The following is a 26,684-nucleotide window of genomic DNA, read 5'->3' on the forward strand; positions in this document are numbered from 1 at the left end:
TCTTTCTCTTCATTATTGCAATAACTGAAAGAAGTTAACCCACATATATATATGTCTGTTGGCAAAGTAAGGATAAAAGAAATGCTAGGAGGCACACGAAGACATACACGGTTATTAAGAGAAGGTAAAAAAGAAATTCAGTGAAAGAAATTCAATGAAAGATGTAGGCCAAGTGCACTAAAAGTACAAATGTAGGCCAGAAAGAGATATGTATGCAAACTGCTTAGCTCAAGCGCTCGCTCAAGAGGCTCAAGAAAACTCTTGTAGCTCCTGTATTGATTAAGGATTTGTTTGTTCAAAACAGGTACTAACCGTGCTATGATATGCGGATAACCGAGGGTTGTATTAGCATTAGAGCTACGTCTGGTATTTCCTTGTGTATGCGTGTACTTCATCTAAGATCACGACTCAAACATAAACAGAAATATAATCGAATGTATCCCAAAACAACTAGATAACTCTACGTGACGTGACGTCATTTCATGGTCTACTAGTACCCAGTGCCTGATCCTATAAGCCACAGAAAGGTGAAAGATCCCGTTTAGTTATTCTGTGCATAGAGTTAGGAATATTACATTCCATACTCATGATTCTCTTCCCTTTCAGGAGTGCCTGGTTACACAAGCGCTATCTTTTACCATTGATCCTTTCTTTTACCACTTACAGCTGGAGATTTCACAATGAAAAGAAAGTAAGGGGTAATTAATTGCCAAGATATGCTTTGTGACAATGCAAACTATTAATAGATTTAGAGAACAAAGGATTCATTGAACATCCATTGACGCAATCGAAATTTGTCAGTTATCGAAACTGGACCTCAAATTAAAAATTTATTTCATTACATGTTTGCAACACAGGGCCTCCGACGAAGGGGGGGCCGGGGGGCCTTGGCCCCCCACTTTTTTGCAAAACAATAGTTTTTTTCAAAATCTTTTGTTATGGGTGTTAAATTTTCCCTTGGCCCCCCCCCACTTTTCAACCTTTGTCGGAGCCCATGCAACATAGACTAGGAATGAAGAGCCCTTTGAAACGAATTTTCTACCCTAGGTTTTAGAGTTGCTAGTTTCTTCCCAACAAGTACTTATACAGTCTTGAATGCGAGACACCAACGCCTCTGACAACGGCCCTGTTCCCACTTTTTTGCCGAACAACAGAGAACTTTTGCAAAATCATTTGCAATGGGCTTTTAATTCAAAATCTGAAATGAGCATTGTAGTTTCTAAGGAACAGTGCTTTAGAAGTGGGCGCTGGGAAATTTGCAATCATTTTAGCGTGAAAAGTAACTGTTGTTGTCCTTCTGTTTTTAAAAAAGCTGCATTATTAATATTCTTATCACCCTAACTACGTGCGGCAACTTCAAAGTTTTTTGATGACTGTTTTCTAACGAAAAAATGAAAACTGTCTCAAACTTCATTGCGTCCTTCAACTTCCTTGGCAACGAAAATCTAGGCAGAGCTCTACCCCCTGATAAATGCTTTGTTGATAATGTTTGATTTTTCAGAAAAGGAATATTTATTCAAGCTCTCTGCTACGTTTGCATGTGGGCTTATGACAGTCCTTTGTTACAGAGGTCTCGATTAACAGACACAATGGGAATTGCGTTTCAAAAGGAATACTGTAGATCCTCCTAAATCACTCACATGTTCCCTTGAATACGTAATGCGAAGGATTCCGGGTGTTACGGTGTAAGCGGGTCAACCTGTTGGCTGCTTGTTTAACGCAAATCTGATCCTGAGCATGTACTTTCGGCAGAAGGCGAAGCTAAAAAAGCTGCTGCACAAATTTAATTTTTGTTGCTGTCAATGAAAAGCACATCTTGGCTTTTGTTAGGGCTTGAAGCCTTGCTCCATTGAGCTAAGATTTCTCCTCAAGGGCCTATTTCACGAAGGAGCACCAGTGGATCAGATGGTCATTATCCTGAAGATTTCATCAAAGTACATATATCATAATTTTGGATCAAAACCAAAGAACGAGGATCATTTGTTTTAAAGCTTGACTTAAGCACGAATCAAGATTATTACGTGAGCTTCTTGATCTCAAATTGGATTTTGGTTTGCTTTCAATGTGAAACCATCGTTTTGTATTGTGGGTTCAGATTACACATTTTCATAACTTGTTGTGACCGCCGGTTGGACGCATTCTGTTCTAGCCGACACAGCCGGGAATTATAAGCTTTCAAGTACAGAGAATTCACTTTATAATCCGTGCTCAGCGTTTTAAGGAAATTTTATTTCTTGGTTTTCTCAACAAAGCGTTGTTAGCAGGGAAGGTTTTAATAGCACTGTGGTAAATATCGCGGAAAGAGTTTGTTTACAGATCGAGTGGCGAATTCTCCAGCATAATACCTCCTTTAACAATGCAGTTTCGTTAATGTCTTCACATAATGAAAAAATATCGTTGCAAGATTTGATAGAGTTGCTGTGAGCTGTCTGTTTTGCGTATTTTTGCACTTGATCATTTATCATAAAGCACACCTGGGTGAAGCTGTCATTGTGAATCATTTTTTAAAAACAGGAATCAAAGGATGTAACACGCAGATTGTATTCAAATACAACTGATCAATTGATCTTTGCTTGAAAATGAATTTCTGATTTTGACAAATTAATTTGCAAACATTGGGAACACAACGAGCGAGGAGTCTGGACCCCATTTGGGGCGCCAGTTCAACTTGGAAGAGGGCCTAGTACAAATCGAAACAGAAAACTTTAGGTAAGTTCTAAAAGAAGTCTTGTTTTTTATGCCATTTGTGGTTTTCCTCTAGCTGTGGAAAACAAGCGTTTGAGCTTTGCTTAATGTTGAAGTAGTTTAGTGCAAATGTGAACCGTTTTTTTTCTGTCTCTTATGCAATACTAGGCCCATATAATCTCGTTGCTTGTTTAACAGTTCTTGTAAAATTTTGGGATTTTGCAGGGAACGTGTTATGGTAACAGTGATTCCGTAAGGTACACTTGTAAAGTAAATGACTGCATCTCAATGGAATCTTTTTCACAACATTCTCTAGGATTTGCAATTCACCCATAATGCAAATCACTTTCGAGACATAGGGGTAACGCTTGAGGTGCAGACCTTCCCCCTCCCAACATTCCCAGTTGGAAAACTTACATTCACTACAAGTTACACACAAGCCTGCAGATCCGAACTCATAACATAAAATCTTTTCCCTTGCACAAGGAGAAAGTTTTGCACAGTGACAGTTTTAGGAGGTCCAGCGGGCATAGCCCAATGTCCTGTGCTTGTGGTGGCCAGAGGCCCTTAAACATCTGCAAGGCCCTTGTTCATTACATGTTTTATTTTTGTCTCTGATCAGGCCCCACAGTCCATAAAACTACCACTGGTTTTGCTATTTGTAAGCAATACTCTAAGTATTTTGCTTGCAATGCTATTTTATCCAACCCTCTGCTGGCATATGAAAACCTCTTGTTCTGCCTGCCTTGTCAATTGCAAAAAAGCCGATTTTATCACCTAACCTTTACACAAGTCGTTTTTTTGATAACTTGAGCTTGCAGTTGGTTGTTTATACACATTTTACACTTTCCATTTAACATCAAGATGCAAGGCTATTTGATAGCTCATTGATATAAAAAACAAAGCAATAAGATCATCTAAAAACTTAAGCTTTTCAAATTCTTTCTTTTTATTTGATAAGTGATTTGAAAATTTTCATACATGCATCATTTGATATTAATATAAAACTCATATTAACAAAATTTCATGTTTTAGTTCATCATCAAAAATAAGTGTAACCAAATCTTTGAATCCCCCTTTTATATTCTTCTGTTTGGTTTTATAGCTTTTATGCTGAAGTTAACGCCCTTAGTAAAGATGGAGGAAAGGCCCATTGGATCAAAGCGTTCCACTCTGTTGTGCAAATGTCTGCCAGACAATGTCAGGTAAATTTTCTCCAGCTTATGAATAGGATGTCTAGATGCTAATTTCTGATGTAATCTCTAAGCAAATAATGATTATTTGAATGCAGTTCATTTTATGTAAAAAACCCCTTACAAAATAGTTTCATACATTTTAGTCTCTTTCCACTGACAGTAATATCACAGCACAATGAAACTACTACCAAAAAGGACCTTGTTGAATTTATTTTTATTGTTTTGTTACCTTGCTTCTAAAGGTGTTTTAGGACACAGAAAAGCTATACTTGTTGAGCAGTGTCCTCTCTTGATATGACCACACCTTGTGGTTCCTACCCTTGAATAGCAGACAACTGGCAACTCTCCTCACTCTGCCATCCACATATTCGAAAGGCTGAAATCTCATCATATCTTTGACTGTGTGTGGCATATGAGTTCACCGTTTTTCAGTTAGTTCAAAGGGAGTCTTCTAGCACAAAGCTCCAGGCAAACTGCAAACTGTGTGTGAGAAGGAAGAACCGCAGGATAGGCTGTCCGCCGGATTCTGCAAACTCTTCACCTGCTTTTCATGGCATTCATAGATAATCAATTGTTTTTCATTAAGCATTTATATGGATTGCCAGGATACCTGAATAACAGTGATCAATACAGAAAGAGAATATGGTTTTTCTAGCTATTTTTATATAAGGTCTTACTTCCAAATTCCCTGTCTAGGGAGTACAAATCAATATCCTGTTTAAACAAAGCTCCTCTAAGATTTGCACATTTTATTTTTAGTTGTGCAGATCCATGTCACCTTGAGATAACTGAGCAAAGGTTAATGCAAAGAATCTTTTTTTGCAGGGGCTCATGGGCTACTTTCTTAGAATTACCAGAGAGGGAGAGAACAATGGCATTGACATACCTCTACCAGGTATTTACAAATTCTTGATCATAATGAGTAGCATAGCCAGGGTGGTAAATTGGGGGAAAGGCAAGATAGGCGTGGAAAAAATCTGGGTCCACACCCTTCAGAATGCCAGAAAACACTCTTTTTCATAAAGATTTTTGGCCACTCTTGCCTCTCCCTTACTATGCTACTGATTACTATAATGTTTTATTTTTTAAACTTGCTACCTAGACCTTCAGTAAATCACATAAATTGGTAAATTGGTATAATGACTTCTTCTGGTATCATGGTTTTATTCAATGAAATGTTGGCAGTTCATAGACAGTGATGCTTGCTGTTTTTTTCAATTGAATGAATCACTTTTCAATGCTGATTTTGATTATTTAAAATTATCTTACTCTGTATCTATTATCATTAAAGAAGACTGTATTTATTTCAGCCAATCGAATGAAAAGAACCTCTGACTGCTTTGTGCAATGGAGAGACAAGCAAAAAGGTTTGATACTTAAACTTGTTAAAACAGGTTGACTAAGCCTTTATGACCTGGCACCTTTGGGCATCTGCAGAAAACTATAGTTTGTGAGTTACAACTTTTTGAAAGTCGCAACTGGACATTTAGCTTAATGCAAGGATCTTTCTTTGTTAAAAAGAACAAATGCTTTAGCTGGATAAGTGTAGTTTTCATTTTGCCTTGGCTGTTATCCTCTATGCAGAATTTTTAAGTTTTATCTTTCATAAACAAATATTTAAATTGCCTCTTTACAGTGATTAGCAGAGATCTTTTTAGTTTGTTTGTGTGAAAACATAAAGTGCTTCTACTGCCAGCTGCTTTTATAGAGTTCTGTGTTGAAATCTGCATTCACACTTATTTAGTGTGCATATTTAATGAGACTGGGATTAGTGTTGTCAGATGTTTTTGGCCTGATTCCTACTGGGAAACAGCTATTACAATGAATAGTTAAAACCAGGAGCTTTTAAATTCTTTTGGTCATCAAATCTGTTTCAGCTTATGGTTTTGTTTGTGATGTGAGCTTAACCAATCTCGTCTAGCAGCACTTTGTGTAATGATAAAACAAATCAATAAAGGTTGTTTCTATAAAAACGATTTCATATGCTTGGAGACATTTCTGTTTCAGGAGAGCATCCTGAAAATGGATTATCCAATGATTGTTTACAAAACAACAAAAGTCCAATTTGGCCATTCAATGCTAGTTAAAATTGTTGTTAATTTAAATTCCTTAATTAGAAGTTTTGCATTTAAATTTGAACTTGTCGATATTCTATTGTATGCAAAAGCCTCGATAAAGGTTATATATGCTACTTTAGCATTTCTTTTGCGTCATCATTGAATCTGTCCCTAACGCATTGTATCAGGGAAGAGCGAAGTGTATTCAACAATGTCAGGTTTTTTTCTTTATGATGTAAACTTGCTTTAGCGTCATTTTATAGTTTACACAGCCTTTCAAAGTTTATTTGTGAGCAAAAAAAGCTCCAAATGTTTATTTTATATATTGTTTTTTTCTCTCTAGGTGGAGCATGGGGGCTCAACTTTGTTTCAGAAAAAGATGCAAGGAAGTTTCACCAGATGTGTGTTGTAAGTAATGATCATTCTCTTCACTTTGATGATCTTCTGACATTCTTGTTTATTTTGAGGTACCTACTGCCCTTCTGGTATGCATTTTCCATATACTGGCTCAAATTATGTTTGTGGCTATGGCATGTGCTCTTTGATGGTTTGATTTTGATGATTTCCTTTCTTCATACGGAGAAAAAGAGCTGATATCATCTTTAGGAATGTCATCATTGAGTTAATGGCTGCCGCTGAATGTAACTTCTGTTGATTGGAATTAACCGAATGCAACGGCAAAAGGATTCAGAATATAAGATTTTGTAATGCTTGGTTAGCTAGAGCTTTTCATCATCAGAAATCTTCATTTTAGCAATCCATTTCTAATTATCTGTGAATAATTTATTTACCAAAGATAACCATTGTGCTTGCAGCTGCAAATTCGTCATCGGCATGAGCAATTAACTCTTAAAGCCTAACAAATCTGTTCTAGAACGTCCCAGAGTTCCACGGCAGACCTGAGTCAGTATGCTCATCGATGACTTCTGCAAGTACAATTTTACAGGTTAGAAGTGTATATAGAGAGTATCTGAATTCAGAAATAGTTTTTCTTGCCTTCCAAAACACAGGTGCGGAAAGCTTTGGGATTGATATTTTGATGTCTTTGTGTGATTTTACAGACATAGAGAACTACTTGTAAGGTTAATAATAGAAGGTAGTCAGCGAATTGTCTGCCTGGAGGATGATGACTTGATAAATAAATCGAAGCAAGCAAGCCTGTTTAGTAAATGAAGTTAAATTGTAATGTGCTTAAATGCATGACAACGAAACTTCAACTATACAAGAAGCTGTCTCCCTTGGAACCTGATGAAAGGCTCCTTATGTTATTTGCTACATTTCTAAGTCATTTCTTATCTGCTCACTTTCTAGAGTCAACCTGCTGTTAGCTTTGAGAAGTAGAGATTTGTGTCTACAGATGGTGTGTGTCGATAGGCAGGATAAATATAGTTAAATTAGTTGTTTATTCATCATTTGTTCATCGACGTTTTAGTCCAATGAAAACCGGATAATCGTTTCCCAAAAAGATAGGAATTTTAATTAGGCAATCTAATGCATTGTTGTGCTATTACGCTTTTATTAACTTAAGTGTGATTATCCCGGCAAATGAGATTAATTCGAGATTAATGCTTTACGAAACTCGAGATGACTTGCTCCTGTTTGTCGGGTCTTTTTGCCAGATCTCTGCCCCTCTGTGTAATGACTTAGTCCTAGTCTTACCTCCTAAAAGAGAAGAAAACACTCAAGGCTCATCTGAGCTTCAGAAGGAACTCCCTTCAAACACTTCCACAACACTTACAACTTGTTCAGAAATGCGGCGAGAAATTAAGCTACTTCTCGCCATCAACCTTTAGAATGCAATGCGATAAAACGTGAGTTTAGCTGTGAGGCTGAGGTTCAACGGACAAGCCTTTCGCGTGCTGAAAATCTCTTTAAATCTGATATACCTCTACACCCAAACAAATGAGACGCTTAGCAAAGAATTGATCTACCAACTCGCGAACAAAAAGTTTTTGTAGCAACAAATGCTCAATAGAGTTTGTTGTTTTCTGCGGAGGAGCCCCGTCGAGCCTGTTCTCGGCTTTCATTAGAACCCTTGTTCTTTTAAAGTGTTGCCACGTAATGGGATTTTCGCCTGGAATCTTCATTGTTCTTAAAGAAGCTCATCTTACACCTCCCAGTAGGCTTGTGAAGAGTGTTCATTTATTGTCACTCTATGTGTAACTGCTTATAAATTGATAGCCCTGAAAAGACTCTTGTTTCTGCCAGCACGATCCCTTTTTCAGGCTTAAATTAAACCTAACGTGCAGTCATCTCAACTCTAAATTAAATCCCTGATTATTGTATTTATTAAAATGCTGCTCGATATGGATTAGTCTAAGTCATTCTTTGAACGCAATAGGAATATGTATAATGTTGCTGCCAGCTAAAAGGGATTTTTCATCGCAATTTATTTCTCGAAGTTATGGCAGCAGCCAAAAGCAGCGTTGGAATGTAGTGCATTTGCAACCCTGAGGGTTTTCAATAGGCCTTTTGAAGAGATCAATGCTTCCAAATTCTTTCTTGCAAATAGCAAGAAAAGCTACCAACTGTTTGCTGACGTCACAAATGCTTGTTTATTTACAATTTGGGTCAATGATGGATTTAGCAGGCACAGAATATTAAAAAACTGAAGATAGCAAGCAAAATTGGAAACATAACAAACTCCGCTTTTCTGTGCTATCTTCAAATTCTGCGGTATCAAGCTATTAAGCTGAAAAATATTTGAGATAATCTTTTCAGCGATTCGACTCTTTTCGATAAACAACATTCCTATCTTGAACACATTTTATGAAGATCACTTCGTTGTAGTTCCATTTGTCAATATTTTCGTCAGTATGAGTGACAGGCGTTTTCAGTCTTCGTGACAGTTTATTCAGTGTTTTCTGTCTCTAAATGCTGGATTTTTTTCAGCACCACATACCTATTTTTAGTATTACTGTAAAACTAACTGTTCCTTATCATTTATAATTCCTCTTTGAAGTTAGATAGATTCATTTATGTCCTATAAAGAAGTTGATTATCAACATTGCCCTTGGTTCTTGATATTTTTAATGCATTGCTCAATCAACCATTTCTTGTTCGTATTTTAGTCGCCCCCTCCCCCAGTGGTGGGTAACACGGATTACCCAAAAAACACAAGACGTGCTTCACGTAATCGAAATTCATCTTGTGCTCCTGTCATTCAAGTCTCTGACCCGAGCGATCTCTACGACAGCGGTATAGGCCACGAGGTGGGGAATAGCTTGCCACTACCTAAGGGCCAATCACGGCACTGCCATGCAGGCAGTGATAGTGGCAGCAGCCATGGCAATCATATCGACATGAACGGAATCAATCAACAGACAAATGGGGCTTCTGATAACAGCATTCCTAATGACATGGATCCACTTGAGTATGAATTTTTGCAGCAGCAAATAAATGGGATCGAGGATAATAATTTGCTTATGGACAGCCTCGCTATCAATAGCAACAGCCTCAGTGGTTCTCGCAGCAGTCTGGTGAGAGTTCTGATCTGACGCAATTTTTTTATTTTTCTTTAATCAACGGAATGATAAGATCGTACTTAATGAACCTTCTCATACACCAACCGTGGCATTGAATTCGCATTAATAACATTTGGTTTTGAGATTCAAAAGTAGGAATGGTTAAGCTTCTAATGTGGTTTTTAATTGCTTCATACCTCCAATATTGATACGAAATGAATCAGTGTGCCAATTTTGCATATGATTGAAAACGATTTTAGAATGTCAGATTTTGAGCAAGCTAGGTAACCAGTTTTTGACTGCTAAAATGATGAAGTAAGCATGGGTGAAAAAATGTCGAGAGGGGGTTTGTACTGTATAAGACTCTGAGAGGGGTTCCCCATATCTTGAAGCGCTCGCACACTGTCTTGAAAAATATTGAAAGGAGCCTTGTATACGTAGAAGACACAATATCAAAATAACCAGATCAAAATTAGCACAGCATTCGCTTGAACTACTATTTTGTCACTTCAGTATGTCCCTGCTGATTTTGACGACTCAAGCGACCGAGTTAGTGAAGACTTTGGGGAACTCAGACCAGCTTCGGCGATCGTGCACAACAAGCAGTTTGGAACAACGCGAAAGGCAGGTTGGTTGGTGATTAAGAATGTTTTGATACACTCAAAGAAGGGTAAGCTGGAACAAGCACATAATAGAAAGTGGAAGAAATACTGGACAGCCCTGAAGGGGATTGAGTTGTTGTTTTATCATTGCGATGAGAAGACGGTCACGCAGCAGGATTTGGACGAACCATCACATCGATTGGACATAGACCGCTGTATTGTTCAAGCTGTACCAGAACACGCAAAATTGGAGAACGTCTTTAGCTTGAGCTCAAAACACGGAAACGCTTATTACCTGCAGGTGCGTCATCTTGTTTGTTTTCTATATAAGAAAGGTCGCGAGGGAATCCAATGATGATATTAACTGCACAGGGCGTGGGAAGAGAACGAGTAGTAATGTGGGACGGCGATTGTACCTCACACTGAGGCTGTCATTTTCATATTTATCATTTGTTGCTGTTTGAAACGTGTTAGTCGGTGATAAGTGAAGGATGTACTCAATACCCCACGGGAGGAGAAATTTTTGAAATATATTCAAACAAGTTTACTCCTAGGACTTCTATTATGTTACATCGTGGGCGTATTCCTCGCCGTGGGGTGGTTTTTCTTAGTATTTTCCAGCGATTTCCTCAGTAACTGTTTGTGTCAAAGTCTATGCTGTAATAATATTTTTCGACCATTCTCATATTACCCCTCTTCTGAAATATTGTTATCAGATAACATGAATTTTCAATCTCAGAGTAGACAATGGCCATGCTCTTTTACACAAAACGTGGAATCGGCAAAAGCAACACTTTTATGCATAATTCATTTTGAAAGAGCGGGTGTTGTTTGTCGTTGAAATGACTTGAATTACTTGAAAGTTTGATGGAAAGTATGCAAATATCTGCATCAAAACGTGAATAATGGCCGTGCCGTCTTGCAATAGAAAAGCATCTGTAAATTAGCAAGATCGAATTCATTTTGGTGTGTAAATTTAAGCTTGTTAAGATTCAGATGAAACTTGTGAATGTAAAGGGCTAAGCTGGTACTTTAAATCTTCGCGTATATATTTAATATCTGAGTAACCTTAACAAATTTTTATTGTAATGTAGTTTTTCTTTTTGTATATCATAACTTTTCTTTTTTACTGAATGGATATCGTGTATCAATAAGATTAAGATGAAAGAAAAAGCTAAAAAGCCGTTGTAGAGTCAAAAGGTTCCGCGTGTAATCCAAAAAATCCAATTATTTTGTCCTTTTAAGGTCACACCTCTTCTTTCCTCGTTCTCTACTCCTAGAAAAGTTTTGTCTCCAATTTTCTTTTTAACTATTTTTGCTACTTTTCGATGTTGTTTCGCTTCATAACTCGAATTTCGCCTTTAGACAACAAGTCAAGTTGAAGTTGAGAACTGGATTCACTGCATCCATACTGCCGCCGCGTCGGCGTTCGCCAGGCAACGGGGCAGCTCAGATGTCATCGCTATCTTGGTGAATGAGATCAACAACATCGAAAGCAAGATAGCTGATGATGAAAAACTTAGAAAAATGGCGGAGCTACAGTCGAAAGTTGTAACTGATGCTAGAAACAAACAAACGATCGTTGATCAGGTAAAACAACAAATCTATTTGATACAAATTCAGGGTTTTTGTCAACCAATACAGAGCGAAACGAATGTGGAGCAGTGTCTAAACGTGCAATGTGTGCTCTTACTCCTTGGAAAACCTACATATTTCGCTACATCCAAAAGACTAAACCCCCTCCCTTTAAGACACCCCCAACCAAACATGAAAAAGCGTTGTCGTGAAGTATTCCTTTAGTTTGCTTTTGGGTGGTGTGGAATAGATGGAGGATGAGGTGTTATGTAATAGAGGGGGATGGGGTTGGTATAGAATGAAGGGGAATGGGGTTGGTATGGAATGGATGTTTGTGAAGGTTAAAAAATCATTTTTTCGAGAGTTTTGACAGTGTTTCTAGCCTTAATGAGACATTCTTTCGAGCAATAATTAGCTTTGTAAACTTTTTTTTGTCAAAAACATTTTCGTTGTGTAACCTACACATGATATCGGAATTTTCTTAGTCCCTTTCCAACAGAAAAGATAGTTGGTCTTGAATTATGGAAATGCTTCATCTTACTTTAGCTCTGCACGCATTCCAGGAGTTTAAGGACTGAGACCAGAACACAGCGACACGTTTTTATTTGCAGTTTTGGTCTTTGAATTATTCTACATTTGTTAATTGTCCAATTTTGTGGTTCAATAGCTCGGAGACCGTTATTTTTCTATTTTGCACACACACTTCTCCACTTTAAAAAGACTAATTATTATCCATATATCTCGATATTAATTGTTACCTAATATTTTTCGAACAGGCTCAGTTTTTCAGCACTTCTCATTTTTTATGCAACGTAGCTTGTTGCAATTTGAATTATTTTGTTGATGAAATAATGTTTTCCTAAAGTAATGTACGGTTTATTTTATTAAAGGTATCAGAATGGGAAAGAAGCCTAGAAAACCTGAACGTCGACATCTTTCGTTATCGCTGTTATCTGGCTGCTGTGCAAGACATCTCTGTGCCGAATCCACAGTCCCTCTTGAGCTCTGTCTCTCGCTCAGTCAAACACACTCTTTCAAAAATTGGCGTATTTTCTGTTGCTTCCTTTCACGCGTTTGTGAGTGTAAGGGAATCACTTTCAGAGCCTCCTGTTAAGCCTGAAAAAACAAGAAGGAGGCTGCGTGGAGGCAACTCACTCAAATCAAAGCTTTTGCAGTCCTTGAAAATTGTCGATGATAAAGTTGTTGAGGGGATAAGGAACAAGCACTCTCCGAGGGGAAAGCGGAGGTAGGCTGAAATTGGTTTTTGGAATATAAAGTGACAATATAAAAGATTGTTGAAGTTATGACCGTGTCAAGATAAACAATACTAGCCTTGAACAATCTTGTGCCATAAACATGTTTCGTATTTTCTATTTTAATGCAATGATTTTAATCTCTTTGGCTTTTGTATTCTTTTTCTCGATTTGCCACAAAGGATTTAAGACTAATTAGATGCCAATTTTTACATAGAGGGTCAGCTCATTCCGCATCAGACAGTGGGGATAATGACAGCTCGAGATCCCAGATGAAAGAAAGGAGAGACACTTGGGGACGAATCGGCAACTTTCTGCAAGTTCAGCTACCGAATAACCAGACCACAATGGTACCTTTTGAGCGTGGAATGACGGTGAGCGATATAGTCCAAAAGAGTTGTGAAAAGCGGCATTTACCCCCGGCTGATCATTTCTTAATGCTTCTTTCCGAGGATAATGACAGTGGACTTATGGGTGAGCACATCTTTTGGATATCTTGTGATAAGAAGGGGTTTTAGGCAGAGAATCCTTTCTCTCAACGAACCTTTTCTTTCTTTACCAGCACAACTATGAAGACATTGTTCCAGAGGCCATAAGCCTGTGGCATTTTATGCTTTTATCGCCCAAATCCCACACTATGCGTTTTTGTCTGTATTTAAACTGGCAAGACTTTGGTTGTCATGTTACCATCATTGAACAGTCCTTTTTGGATGAATATACTTCCTTGCGTAAATAAGATATGGTTTAATCATTTAAGAGCATAAAACTAAAGCCATCTGTTTTGCAAATGTCTCCACCGTACTTAGGGGATTACAAGAGCTTGTTAACCTGTTAAGAGTTTTATCAATAAATAACCAGACAGTGTTGAGCTTTTTGCCGTACGGTGACTGTTTTTCAGTTCGAAAATTAATTGCATTTTATATGATAGCGTTTCTGTTTTGGATTTTTCGGGTTTAGTTAGCATAGCAAATGTTTTACTTTGCTCTGATAAAGAGTCTTAACAGTCTCGGTTATTAGAACCCAATCAGTTTTGATCAAGGCTATTTTCATGCTCCTCTTAGCACAACAATTTCGATTTTATTTTTGTCTACTTAAGTACCGCTCCAATTTACTTGCTTGGCCTATTGAGTTTATTTTCAATTAACCTTCATTAAATGCCTTCAATTTTGAGAAACGCTAGATCCTTTCCCTCGTTGAACATTCTTGGAAATCATCCTTACGTTTTGTCAGATTTGTATCCAGTTTGTGCCTCCCTTTTTTCCAATGTCTCCCTCTTCATACAGCACTGAGTTACCGAATTGTTTCTTTAGAATCATTCTCTTTATCTCTAGATTACGTAATTCCTCAGTATTCAGAACTGCTAGAAGAACAGGTTTGTAAATGCAAATTGAGTTTAAAGTATTTTACGCTATATATCCTTTTAAGAAGACAAGCTGCACTGGGTTGTCAGGGTTTGCTGCTTTTTGACCGTTTGGATGATAAATACAACGAGTTTTTGTCAAAACCGATTTCAAGCAGACATATGATGGCCTTTTGTTATGGCCAACCTAGAATATGATGAAAACAGTTCCTATTGAAAAACATGATGGTCTAAAATGTTCTTTATTAGGTTGATCTTGCTGGTACTGATTCGTTCAAGCAAAGAGATTATATAAGAGCTATTTTCGAACTTTTAGGCTGCATGAGCTAACCTTGAAGTTGTGTTCTTGGCCTAAATGTGTATTTTCTGCTATTCTTGAATCAGAACTTTACCGAATTTTCTCTCTAGAAATACACGACGCTGAAGATCTGTCTGAAAACGTCCCTTGATGTTGAACTAGACGGCCCTGCTGACTACGATTCAGGACCGTTCGGTGAGTTTTAAAATAACTGTGACCAAAGCCTATTGTTCTGTTCTTTTGTTCTCGTCTACAATTCGAAAACACTTCTATTCTAATCGCGTGACCTAAGAAAGGGACAAGATGAAACACCCTCTCATCTTGCAATAGCAGTTGCAGGCAGTTTCGTTAAGCACAGCGCACACAGGCGACCCATGTGTTTCAAAAACAATGATTCTTGGGCTGTTAAAACTTGCTCATTTGCACGGGTCAGAGACAAACATTTCTGGGTTTTTAAGTCTGTCTTCGCGATTAATAATACTAACTTTTAAAAAACCATTTTCTCAAACCCGAGAACAGATGATAGCTGATTAAATGTGGATGCAAAAATAAATTGAAACTGATTACTTTATTGCTTTTCCATCTATTAACTTTTCAACTAATACCCCTTCGTTGAATATGCTTTTGTTCTGTCGAAACAAAGAACGAGATGCAACTTTTATTTTTTTTGGGGGGAAGGCAGCAGATTTTACTTATGCTATTAAGTTTTTCAAGGGGCCAAGGCCCCCTAGCCCCCCTGGCCTCCTGGCCCCCCTGGCCTCCCGTTATCTCGGTGTTTGGTCCAAATGATGATGGTTAGGGCGCCCTGTAGTGTGTCCTCCCTGTATTTCCCTAATAATTCTTTCACAAGGTTGTTGAAGACACCCTTTCCGTCTCTTCGAACATCAACCATATCTGTATGTTACTTAAGTGACATCTTGCAGCAACCTCCTCGACTTTATCAATGTTCCACGAAGGCTTGTACTTTCGTTTCAAAACATTTGTCAGGTCAAGGCAGGACTTTTAAGGTTGCAATGCTTAAAGGCCCTCACTGGGCTTGAACATACTACAAAATGTTATTTTTCGAGAAACATAGCATTGACTCTTTCTTGACTTATTAAGCTAAATATAGTACCTCTGGGTATGGTTCTCGCATATAGGCTGTGCGAATGTTAATCGTTTAGGAGGGGGCTAAGCACGAATCTCCCCCCGAAAATCGTTTCTTCATTGAGATAGAGCGTTCCGAATGAAGCCCGAAATGTGACAAATGTTGTCTGATAAGGGGAGCTGCAATATTCCCAGCCCATTTTTCCTCACGCCGAAGTTCTCGCAAATAAAAACATCCCAGATTCATTTTGATGCCTAAAATAATTGTTTACAGTCGTGTACTTCTTGTTATACCGTTTATCCAAGGTTAAAAAATCTTGCGATTTGCGCTGCGAAATTCTAAGGATTTTTAACCTCGAGTAAGGGTGACGACAAAAATGCCTACAGCCCTGAACTGCACAATATGAGCTGACCATAGCTTTAATGATATCAGGACCAGAATAGATTGTAAAATTATCAGCATTCTCGAGAAACAATCAAAGCTAAAAAACAACCCAATACACCAGTTTTCACGAGTCCTCTTACTTAGATCACGTGATTGCAATAAACACGAACAAAGAGTTAGAACAAAAGGCTTCCAGACCAGAGTTTTTCTGTAGACTATGCTGTGACTGAATGCGACCCAAGGGTGAATGAATCTCTTTGACGACAAAAATTACCATACATTTTCTACATTTCTGAAAGATAGGGGACGTGTGCCACTGCCATCTCCCCCCGGTTCTGATATTGTCGTTGGTTTATTTTATGTTTTCTTATTCGTTCTTTATAGCAACATTATTTTCTTACCATCAGGTATTGGACTGAGCCAGAATGAAGATGGAAGGATTCTTGTATCACGAGTGGACGAAGGAAGTCCCGCAAAAAGAGCAAGTGCGTTTTTCACCGAATACTATCCAGATATCTTGTTATAGAAGCAATTTTTTGCTTACTTAGCATCATGACAACTATATATTTATTGACTTATTTTAGTGTGCATCTCACAAGAACTCGTTTGTGTAAACATCATTCGTAAATAGGTACTTTCAACGAAACAGCTTAATTTGTAAATATGAAACCCGTCGAATAAATTACTCTCAGAAGAGTAAACCGAAAAAGCTTTAGTGTAATTTAATCCTACAAAATAAGGAGCAAAAATATCTCCTAAATGCTCTGAAAGATGTAAAATGAACCAAATTACTTTATTACTGAGAAAACAAATGCTGTCAAAATATGAGGATTGTGTAGACAGAAGGAGTTCGTTTTCTCTCTTGGACTCCAGTGGTAATTTTTCTATAGGCACGCAGCACTGATTGGACAACTATGCTAGTCATGTGCTTGCGTTTTTCTGATTGGCCTATTTCGATCCACAACTGGGTATATATTTTCCGTCGTGTTCTTTCGGATCTTTATTCTGACATGTCAGACGAAAAAGCTTTTTCAAAGCAATTTTCAAATATTAGAATTATGAAATCACAGAAAAATGAAACGTAATCCACATGTTATATTATCTTGTTCCAGTTTTTAAAGTATATAACCAATCTTGTTTCTGTTATTGTAATTACTGTCATGTTTTTAATTATAATTTTTTGTGAACGGCTCAAGCTAGATACAGTATTTTTATCGCTATGCCATTCTACGGCTGGCGAATACAAATAAAATTGAATTGAATTGAAATAGATTGTGGCATGCTTCCTGTGGTTCAGTTTGATCTTATGTGCCATCGATTTTATTTGCTACTTTGATGCCTTACCTGATTCTCTTCTAGTGATTCTTGAAGAAGACGAAATAATCATGATAAACGGTGAAAACATTCGCGACACGGGTATTGCAGTTGACTATGTCTCCGGCATTCTTGACTGTAAGTTGTTTATTAAACATCCTTTTTAGTATGCGCACACTTGTCCAAGCAATTTCATCTCTTACTTTTCTAAATTAGTTTTCTAAATAACTCACTGTTCTATGCTTAACATAGCGTTCAAATTGTAGAAGGTTTGGAAACTTTGTGGCTATTTTCGCAATAATTGTTGATAATTGTTAATTGAGTGCAAAAAGGCTGAATTCCGCCACTGCTCTTGGTCTCGAACGCTTCTGGTGCTGCAAATCACCACGCTCACACTAATTTTTCTTACTATTTTTGTAGCGTCCAAATCTGTCTCCCTTCAATTGCTGTCTAGTCGAATTGATGATCAAAAGAAAACACGACAAACCACTGAGAACCTCATCTCATTTCTAGTTTGCCCTCCTCCTCCGAAAACAAGGTTTGTCAATCATTTTTAAACCTGGTGCAATATGATAATAATGACCTAAGAGGTACTGCCTTGATTTGAGTTATTTATCTTTCGATAGCTGTCTATATTTTCTTAATCACTTGTTATATCATTGTTACAATTTCCAACAGCCAATACGAAATCAATGATGACACTCTGGACACCCTGATTGTGCCTCCGCCAATGGGTAAGTTTTAAGACGGAAGCCTGCCTTTCCACAGACGGCTAATCTGTTTGTATTTTGTTTAAGAAATTTCCAAAACTTAATCAGTTGCACAAGTTTTGTATACGAGTTATATTGCAAAACGGTTCGAATTTCCTTGGGGGATGCGTGGAGACCGCTGCGAAGAGTGTGTATCTTTCTTTAATGTTTTTTGCCCAGGTTTCTGCTCTTATCAAATGAGATACGCGTATTTAACAATTGTCTTTTATAGATGATGACGAAGATGCGAAAAGCTCTGTTACAAGTCGATCAGGAGTCGGTAATAGCACGCCTGCGCGAAATGATGATATCGATGCCCTCCTAAGTGTGAGTATAATCATATTTACGACCATCTTCAGTTGCTAGTTGCTGCTCTGAGCGTCATGTGATCCATTCATAAGTTGCCGTTGATTTGTAGTACGACTGGAAGAGTCAGAACCATTTGATGTTGACTGAAAGAATTTGATAATGAATTAATGTCATGTTTTATTAAATGAGTGAAGGAAAAAATTTTCTTATAGAAAAATTAGAATCAATAATGTATATGTTTGTTAAAAAATTTCAAGGATTATTTAAAGTCGATCCGTGATTTTGAAATACTTCCTGTGCTCAAACATATGATAGCTATAAGAAATTGTTATGCTTTGGATTATCTTTGGGAAATATTTTATTTCTTTTTGCGAATTCCCTTTTTGGTACAGCACGTACAGTTTTGCCCCTAAATTCTTACCCAATCAAGGGTCTACCCAATCAAGAACTAAGGTTTTTAGAAACATTAGAAGATGGTTCAAATACCATTTGAATACAGTAGTTTTCCGTTTTCTGTTTGCCAAACATAAAATTAATTCATTATTCTTTATTCTTCACAAGCAATTTCATTCATAAATTCATTTTACACAGTTATATCACGGTCCACTGATTATATCGTTCATTTTCCCTTTAGAGAACCGAAGAAGTCAACATCATATTTAGGCAGATGAACGAATTTAGTCCGGATGACCCCAGAATACCAACGAATATTAAGCCTGGGCAGCGATTAAGAAAAATCGTCGTTGAACTACAGGAAACAGAGCGGACATATGTTAAGGTTTGTTTCTTACGCTTGGGGTATTCAGTTCTTTCTGTTGCCTCGTGATCACGTGCCTCGGGGCCTTTATTTGGAAACTGCAGTGAAACTAGGAACCACCCTCTTCCATACACCACTGTGCGGACAGCCCTGCCTATACGGCAAATTAAACTGTTATTTTAATAATAATCTAATTTTATTCAAATGACCGCCCTGGCCGACAATTTTTAAAAAAATTTGCAGATTTAACAGTTTTTTATGAATTACCATATCAGAGAAATAGCCAATACGCCGACAGAAAAAGACATCGTGTTAGTAGTATTCCAACTTCTATTGCCGTTAATCCATATGACAAAAACAGTATATTGACATTCAAATCATGACGGCACGGAGCTGTTAATGACAGACAATTAAACTATGATTTCAACTGAATCCTGTTCTTTTATTTAAACATTTACACATATATAAATTTACACTAAAGTTTTGTTTAACACAGTTATTTTTATTTTGTGAAAACAAGATTTTTGATCATTTTAGATACAAGTTAACAAGGCTACAACATATTACCTTCATCACCAGCAAATAAGCATAGTCAACCATGCAGTTTCTACTAAACATGTTTCTCATTTTTCCCGCAGAATCTTTGTTTATTATTGGAACGGTATCTTCTGCCATTAAAAGAAGAAAGTTTCTTATCGAGAGACGAGGTAAATCTTCCAAAGCACTTCAGACGTTAATATTTCTATGATAACCAAAAGTATAGCTCTAAGTCTACTTTGGCACAAGCTTTGTAACATTCTTTTAGGTTATGAATAATGACTAATAAACTATGATGCTTTGTTTTGATGAAAGGCGTATTAATAGATTGTAAACCAGATTTTAGAAAAAAGCGCTTTACATAAGTAAAAAAAATAGAGAGTTGTCTTGCATTGAAATCTTTCCGGACAAATGCTATATTTAATGAATTTGAGAGTATTTTTCCACATCTTAGAACACCAGCCTCTTTAAACCATTTCTTACTGTATATTATTTAAAAATCTTTGTAGAGGTTTCGCCTTTTGTTATAAAAATATGAGGTTACCAATAAATTGAGATGCTGTGTGCATTTGGTTACATTGTCGTATCCAGGCAGGATATAGTAAGATGAACCTTTCCATGTACAATTGGATGCAACCCCCAAGACTGAAGCCAGTGTAGTTTTGCTAGACATGTTTGGAAATTTAGTGTTACTTGTTTGTTTAAGGTCGATTCGTTGGTTAGCAATGTTTCTGAAATCTACGACTTTCAAACCAACTTTTTGGAAAACCTTGAGGTGAGGCCAGCAAGCTTCAATTTTGGCCATGTTTCTTTTTCACTGTTTTTCTTTTACTTTTTTACTGCTGTTCATCCATTCTTCTCATATTTTGTCTTGATCTAAACTTAAAGTTTTGTTTCAAACACATTAAACAATGGCTACAGGAACCCCAAGCTAATTATGCTGTTCCTGTTGAATAGAGCGTTGCGATTTCCTGTTTAATTATGCACAAGTTGGTCATTTTGCTTCCTCCTGCTACTATTGGGTTCAGTTTAGTATTTCTCGTTGAAAGCCGTGAAAAATTCGAAGTGACCAAGAGATGTTGTATTCGGTTAAACAATGCACTGCTTAAGTTTTTTAGAATGTTTTATGTAACATGTCTCTGTAGCCTTTTTGATTTGTTTGTTTTGTATTCTTAAATTTATTTAAAGGACATCGTACGAACTGACAAAGATTTCTTTAAGTATGAAGAAGTTTCAGATTTTCAGGTATTTCATTAGTTATTTATTTGTTTATTTATCGTAATTAGTGACTTGTTTTAATCATTCATATTTACCGCTTGAGGCAGATCATAAACCCATATGTATTTGTGTTCTTTAATTTTAAAGTAAGTGCTGCATGCGAATTATAGCTTAGCAATGTTTTAGATAAAGGGGCAAGAGTCCAGAACTTGCTATTTTTCTGCTCTTCAAACGAAGCTAAAGACTTTGACGTTACAACGTTAATCGAATTAATAACATGCATTTATTTGCTACTCCTGCCTACTTCTCTATATTTATGCTTATTTGTTTATTGCTACTTATTGTCTACTGGTTTACGTACGCGACTCTACCGTTAGTAATGGCAGACTTATTTTTTGTAGAATGTTTTGTACGGAATCGCGGAGACATTCTTGGAATACGTTGACAAGTTCAAGCTTTACAGCACGTTCTGTTCTTGTCACTCTAGAGCCGTTAAACTTTTGGAGCCAGGTAAGGGATAAATCTGGTTTATCTTTGAGTTTTTTTATCTCACGGACCATAAATAACGTAAAACTCTATTTACCTTCCCATTCTACAAAGCAACCTCCCCCCCCCCTTTATAAGCCTCCTCCATAAGAAATACGTTTCTTCTCTCTATTAAGCCACCATTTAAGACTCATGTAAGAAAAACAGTCGAAGCAATTGCGAGAGCTTTGTAATGGGTTTTGATGTCTGTGGTATACTTTCTCCAATCTCTAATGTCATGTGTGATAAAGAAAGAACCTTTTTGTCAATTTCTGCTTTTGATTTCCCGAACAGCTTTTGAGACGGAAATATGATAGCAGTCATATGTCTTTAACACCCGGCCAATCCTCATAAAAAATTGATGTAAAGCAGTATTATGTCATCTTTAAGGGAGAATTTATAGAAATTTTCTGTTGAGTTCATTTCAAAGAATAAGAAACGAAAAATATAACTGAAGTTGTGATTACTTTTTTGCAATAGATATTTAATTAGATAAATTATGTTTAAATGTTTAGTAGACATAACGTTCACTGCTAGTGAACAGGACCCTGTCATCGTCATCTCTGGTGAAACGCCCATGAGATCACCGTAATCTAAATCTTAATTGCTTTTTGTAGGAACAAATCCAGAGTTACAAGCCTTCTTGGAAGCAAGAAATCCAAAACAGCAACATTCAGGAACCCTTGAGTCATACTTGATAACACCTATTCAAGTACGTTAAAACTTTGGTGTTTCTTTTTCGACACAAAATGTATTGACTAAATCATTTGCCTTTCAAAAAAATGGGTTGAATTGATCTTTGATCTTTCGAAACAAACTGTGTTGAATGAATCATTTACTTTCGAAACAAACTGTGTTGACTTCCGTTTGCCTTTCGAAACAAAGTACGCGGGCACTGTCTGCTGTCAGGTACATGGCATCGTTTCATTTGTTTTTACTGGAAACAAACTACATTACTTTTACTGTTTAAAACATAGCACGTGATCTTGGCCATTTGTATAACAAAACATAGTATATGGTTGTGTAAAAACAACGGTAAATGGCCTGTCTTGCAATTTCAGAGGATACTTCGTTACCCCCTTCTGATCAAAGAAATGCTGAAGCTGATGGATAATGAAAGCGAGGAGTACCGGTGCCTAACCGAGGCTCTCATCAGTGTTGAAAAGGTGGCTAACTACATTAATGAGATGCAGATGATCAGCGAAACCTACTCACCTCGTTTTGAAAAACTTTGTGAAAATGTTGATGGGGTCGAGGTATGTAAAATATACCTTTCTTTCACAAATATTTTGTATTTGTTATTACCATACTGCCAAAGGTAGTTTTTAGGACACTGGAAGAACTGTGCTCACCGAGCAGTGCCTTGGTCCTTCCTCTCCATGTGACCACACCACGTGATTGCTATGCCTCGAACAACAGAGAGCTAGCGGGTCTCCTTACTCCAAGTGAAAGTTTGTTTATGCCAGTGAGTCGAAAAACAGACCCTTGAATATGTAGTCCGTGACTCTATCCAAAATAATTTGTTTTGGGAGTACTGCAATACGATTTTTGAGACTCGCTTAATTTCGAGACATTCTTAAGAAAAGAGCTAGTGAAAACCTTTGTATATCAATATGGATTTTTAATTCCCCTTAAAATATAAGTAGCCCGAGAAAGTTTCAAAATTCAGCTTTTGCTTACATCTTACTTTTACTGTTGTGAAATCTTTTTGGCGGTACAGAACTTGAAAATGGCTTGAAAATGCAAACATTTTACAACATATTAGCTACATTTCATTTCATTGTTGTGTTATTCGCTAGTTATCCTGTGTTGACTTTGTGTCAATGTGATAAAGTTTTCCCTCTGTTATCTCTATTCTTTTTTCTTTAATCTAACAATGTTTTGTTTTAATAGCCAACTGGTATGGGCGTTGACAATTTGCTGCATTATGGCAAGGTTCGATGGTTGCAAGGGCCTGACAAGGAAGGAGGCAGTGCTACGATAAGAAACAACTTCATCATCGGAAAAGGAAAGAAAGAAAACGAAAATGATGCTACTTTATTTGGTAAAAGCCTTTCAGTGTTTTTTATTTTGATTGCTTTTGATTTTGCCTGATTTTATCAAGGCTATAGGATTTTTTTATCGGATTCAGCTGAACCTTTTTGGCATACCGTCACAGAAATTTTGATTTCAATTTCAAGACTTTTTAAAAAAGAGGGGGCCTAGGTAGAAGAGCCTGTTGTTCTGCTCCAGGTGCAGTGATCACCATCCATTTTTTTGACAAGTAGGCCTTACATAAGTTTTGGCCTTCAATAAACATTTTTATAATCAATAAATACTTAATAGCTGTTTTCACTTTATTTTTTATGAGAGTTTGCCAATTTTTGTTTTCAGTTTTCAAAAAGGCAGTGGTCTTGGTTGTTTATGATCACAAAGTGAGGAAAAAGGTTTGTAAATTTTCTGTTATATTTTAGAGTCCTCTAGCAACCTATGTATGGTTTAAATTGTTTTGATTGCGAACTAATGACAACTTCACCTCACATAGTCAATGCTGTTTTGCCCTTTTGTAGTTGAGGTTTAGTCTCCAGAGAGAGAAAATTTCTCTAAACTAGGAGTGTTTTGTAAGCCTAAATAGCAAAGAACTACAAAGGACTTTATGCGAAAGCGGATCATCGTTTGTTCGTCTCAATTCTTGTCTTAGACCTCCTCTTAGTTTGTTGTGGTTACTTGTATCTTTGAACATATCCTTGGAAAACATGAGTTAAAACAGGGAAAGTGTGGTTGTTTATCTTTCTTGGGAAGTCAAAGTTGGATTAGGTAAAAGGGACTAGCCATTTTAATAGAAAGCCCCTTTGTGATATCTGACAGTGTGGGAAAGAAAACTGGTCAAGCTTTTAATTTCCTTTGGTCGCCTGGGTCGCCTGTTGTCCTGTGTATAATTTCTCGGTTATTTGACAAAGAGATTACATGTAAACTTTGTCAACTAATTGGTTGTCTATTTTCAGCCTGCCAAGATCTTTGGCATAGTGAAACTTGTCCGACCCTTCCGTTGTGCGTGTTATCAAAGAGAGAGCTAAGAGAGTAGATTCGTCAGCTTTGCAGTGTGCCCTCTCAGTAGTCGGCGAAAATAATCATATGTCAGTTCCCTCTCATTTCAGGTTTCTATGTTTTATGGATGTTTATGTGAATATTGTTGTGTTTTTCACAGACGAATTCGCCATCTTCATCACTGAAAGTGAAGGCAACAGATGAAGTGAAATTTCAAACATTGATTCCAATTTGGTCCGTTCTTATCCGTGACTATGCTTGGTCTTCAAACGGTGAGCAAGCTAATTATGCAATCCTTGGATTTCCGCTTAAATGGGGCAACATTCTTCCGTATATACGTAATGCCAGTGTGAAATAACATTAAAGAGTCTTTATAACAACTCAGACACTGGCCCATGCATGACACCTTGACACAGATAATACCATGACACAGATAGGGTACAATTGTAGAAGAGTTTCTAGAGGCAAGAAGATCTTCAATATCAACAGGTTCTAAGTTCTTTTAAATTTCTTGCTAGATACAAATCACATATGGGAAATTGTGGATACCGATAGCCAAGGGACAGGACAGGAGACGCCTTATATGTTTGTTAATAAGTAAGTATCGTTCCTTGCATTTTAACCCTTACAAAGACTTTTCCCGAAATTGTACGAATAAAGTTTTCACACAGAAGACAAATTGACGCGATCAACTGGTTCAGTGTCTTTGCCACAAGTTGGTTTATCCTTATATACACCTTTCATTTGCATGTTAGTTTGGCACAAAATCATTTTCCAAGCTCTGGTGCCTTCGATAACATGTTTAAGCAATTTTTTAAACCTATTACAGTTTGACTGACAAATTGATATCTCCTATTGCAATTTTTTGGATGCTTGCAATTATTTTTTGTAGGTCTGCAGAAGATAAACGACAGTTTGTGATGGCAATTAAAGAAGCTACAAAGCTATCTTCACAGCCTAATATCTCCCCTAGAGGTCCCCCCGTTGTGCCTCCAAAACCAAGGATAATCAAAGATCAGAATCAGAATTCCAATATTTTGCCGTCGCGGCCTAACCTTTTGGCGGGAAAAATGAGGCGCTTCGAGAGTAAATGCAGTGAGGCAAGCAAGTCGAGCTGGGCCAGAAATAGGCCTCGCGTTAACTCAGACAGTGATTCATCAAATAATTCGGCAGGCATTGATAGTGGAGTCAGTTTTGATGGTGGCTCATCACCGAGGAAAAATGGCGCTAGAAAGAAGATATCAAATGTCTTCTAGCCACGGGTTCCTTTGCTTTCGCAATAAGCCTGGTGAGTGGCAAGTGACACCGATAACAGCTTTACCCCTCTTTCTGCCAACTCCAGGGCCAGATCTGGTTGAAAGTGCTGCGATAGGATGACAATTATCGACTCGTTACTGAGTGATTGAACTTGCAGAAAGAGGTTGTATCGTAAATCACCAACATATAAACAAGGCAATGCCATCAACTTTAAATGGTATAGGAATAGATATTTTATTGATGAGTATGTTTAGATATTTATGTGAAAACAACTTTGATATAATTTTTTCCAAACTTATATTTGCATCTAACTTCATAGCCATTCCTTTTGTCATTGGCTGGGTTTTCATGTGAAATAAAGCATCAATTTTGCAATCCTTTCTGGCTTAGGCCAAGTTTAGAAAAGGTCAAAGATGGTATTGGTTGCTCTGTCAGTTTTAGTCAAGTATATGTTGTTATGATCAAAGATTTTGTAATATTTTGTTATGTAAATAAGAGAAAACAAATGATAGGTTTTTATCGCATGTATTTAATTATCACCGTGTGATTTTCGGCGTACTATGCTCGTTTGCACTTAAAGTAACTAAAACATTAGACACGTAAAACGGAATGTTTGTAGCTGAGGTTTTTCATAAATTATTTTAGTATCATTCTGAGTGTGCTTTATTCTCAGCCGTTTGTTTCTTTCGCACATATTTTGTCAATGGACATGAACCTTGCACACTGATCTTGTGGAAAGTCAATGGCAACCCCAAATATCGACATATTGACATTGCCTTTAATAGTTATAAATGATTTTCAATTTTGATTGGATTCCACTAGAACAAAGTTTTGACAAATGACTTCAGGACATGTCTTTCTGTGCCATTGCCGTCACGTTACAACGTAATGTTTTGTTCTGAATCTTTCCAAATATTTTAGAGGCAAAGCAGACATCTTGATATAGGAATGCCTTGCTGTTCTAGTCTACGATGTATTTTTGTATTTTAAAATTTGAAATCAAATGAAATCTTGCGCATTACACATCAAG

General features: G+C 37.1%; 1 protein-coding gene across 2 annotated transcripts; it reads left to right on the forward strand.

Annotated features, from left to right (window-relative positions):
* Positions 1–1,721: 1,721 nt before the first annotated feature.
* Positions 1,722–26,304, forward strand: LOC135685628 (protein still life, isoforms C/SIF type 2). 2 transcript variants are annotated; one of them, XM_065201615.2, is made up of 30 exons: positions 1,723–2,709; positions 3,791–3,890; positions 4,707–4,776; positions 5,192–5,248; positions 6,282–6,346; positions 6,813–6,884; positions 9,010–9,417; positions 9,916–10,305; positions 11,370–11,594; positions 12,470–12,825; positions 13,050–13,306; positions 14,164–14,204; positions 14,601–14,685; positions 16,369–16,446; positions 17,321–17,413; positions 17,696–17,813; positions 17,954–18,009; positions 18,257–18,351; positions 18,968–19,111; positions 19,729–19,797; positions 20,334–20,402; positions 20,816–20,872; positions 21,247–21,355; positions 21,988–22,082; positions 22,432–22,626; positions 23,264–23,414; positions 23,744–23,796; positions 24,558–24,669; positions 24,916–24,994; positions 25,290–26,304. In XM_065201615.2, the coding sequence occupies exons 2-30, from the start codon at positions 3,870–3,872 to the stop codon at positions 25,651–25,653; spliced, it is 3,984 nt and encodes a 1,327-aa protein (XP_065057687.2). In that variant the 5' UTR covers positions 1,723–2,709; positions 3,791–3,869; the 3' UTR covers positions 25,654–26,304. The 2 variants fall into 2 exon arrangements, with proteins under 2 accessions (XP_065057688.2, XP_065057687.2); XM_065201616.2 differs by lacking the exon at positions 6,813–6,884 and having other exon boundaries at positions 1,722–2,709.
* The last annotated feature ends 380 nt before the right edge of the window (positions 26,305–26,684 follow it).

The sequence above is a fragment of the Rhopilema esculentum genome, chromosome 15, assembly GCF_057945365.1.
Source record: "Rhopilema esculentum isolate cy_ngs chromosome 15, ASM5794536v1, whole genome shotgun sequence".
NCBI classification, from domain to species: Eukaryota; Metazoa; Cnidaria; class Scyphozoa; order Rhizostomeae; family Rhizostomatidae; genus Rhopilema; species Rhopilema esculentum.

Bases quoted from the DNA above. Each gene is read 5' to 3' on its own strand.
- LOC135685628 (XM_065201615.2), top strand. From the start codon at position 3,870: ATGTCTGCCAGACAATGTCAG. The intron at 14,686-16,368 runs GTGAGTTTTAAA...TCTTACCATCAG, and splicing joins CTACGATTCAGGACCGTTCG to GTATTGGACTGAGCCAGAAT. The intron at 20,873-21,246 runs GTATTTCATTAG...TATTTTTTGTAG, and splicing joins AAGAAGTTTCAGATTTTCAG to AATGTTTTGTACGGAATCGC.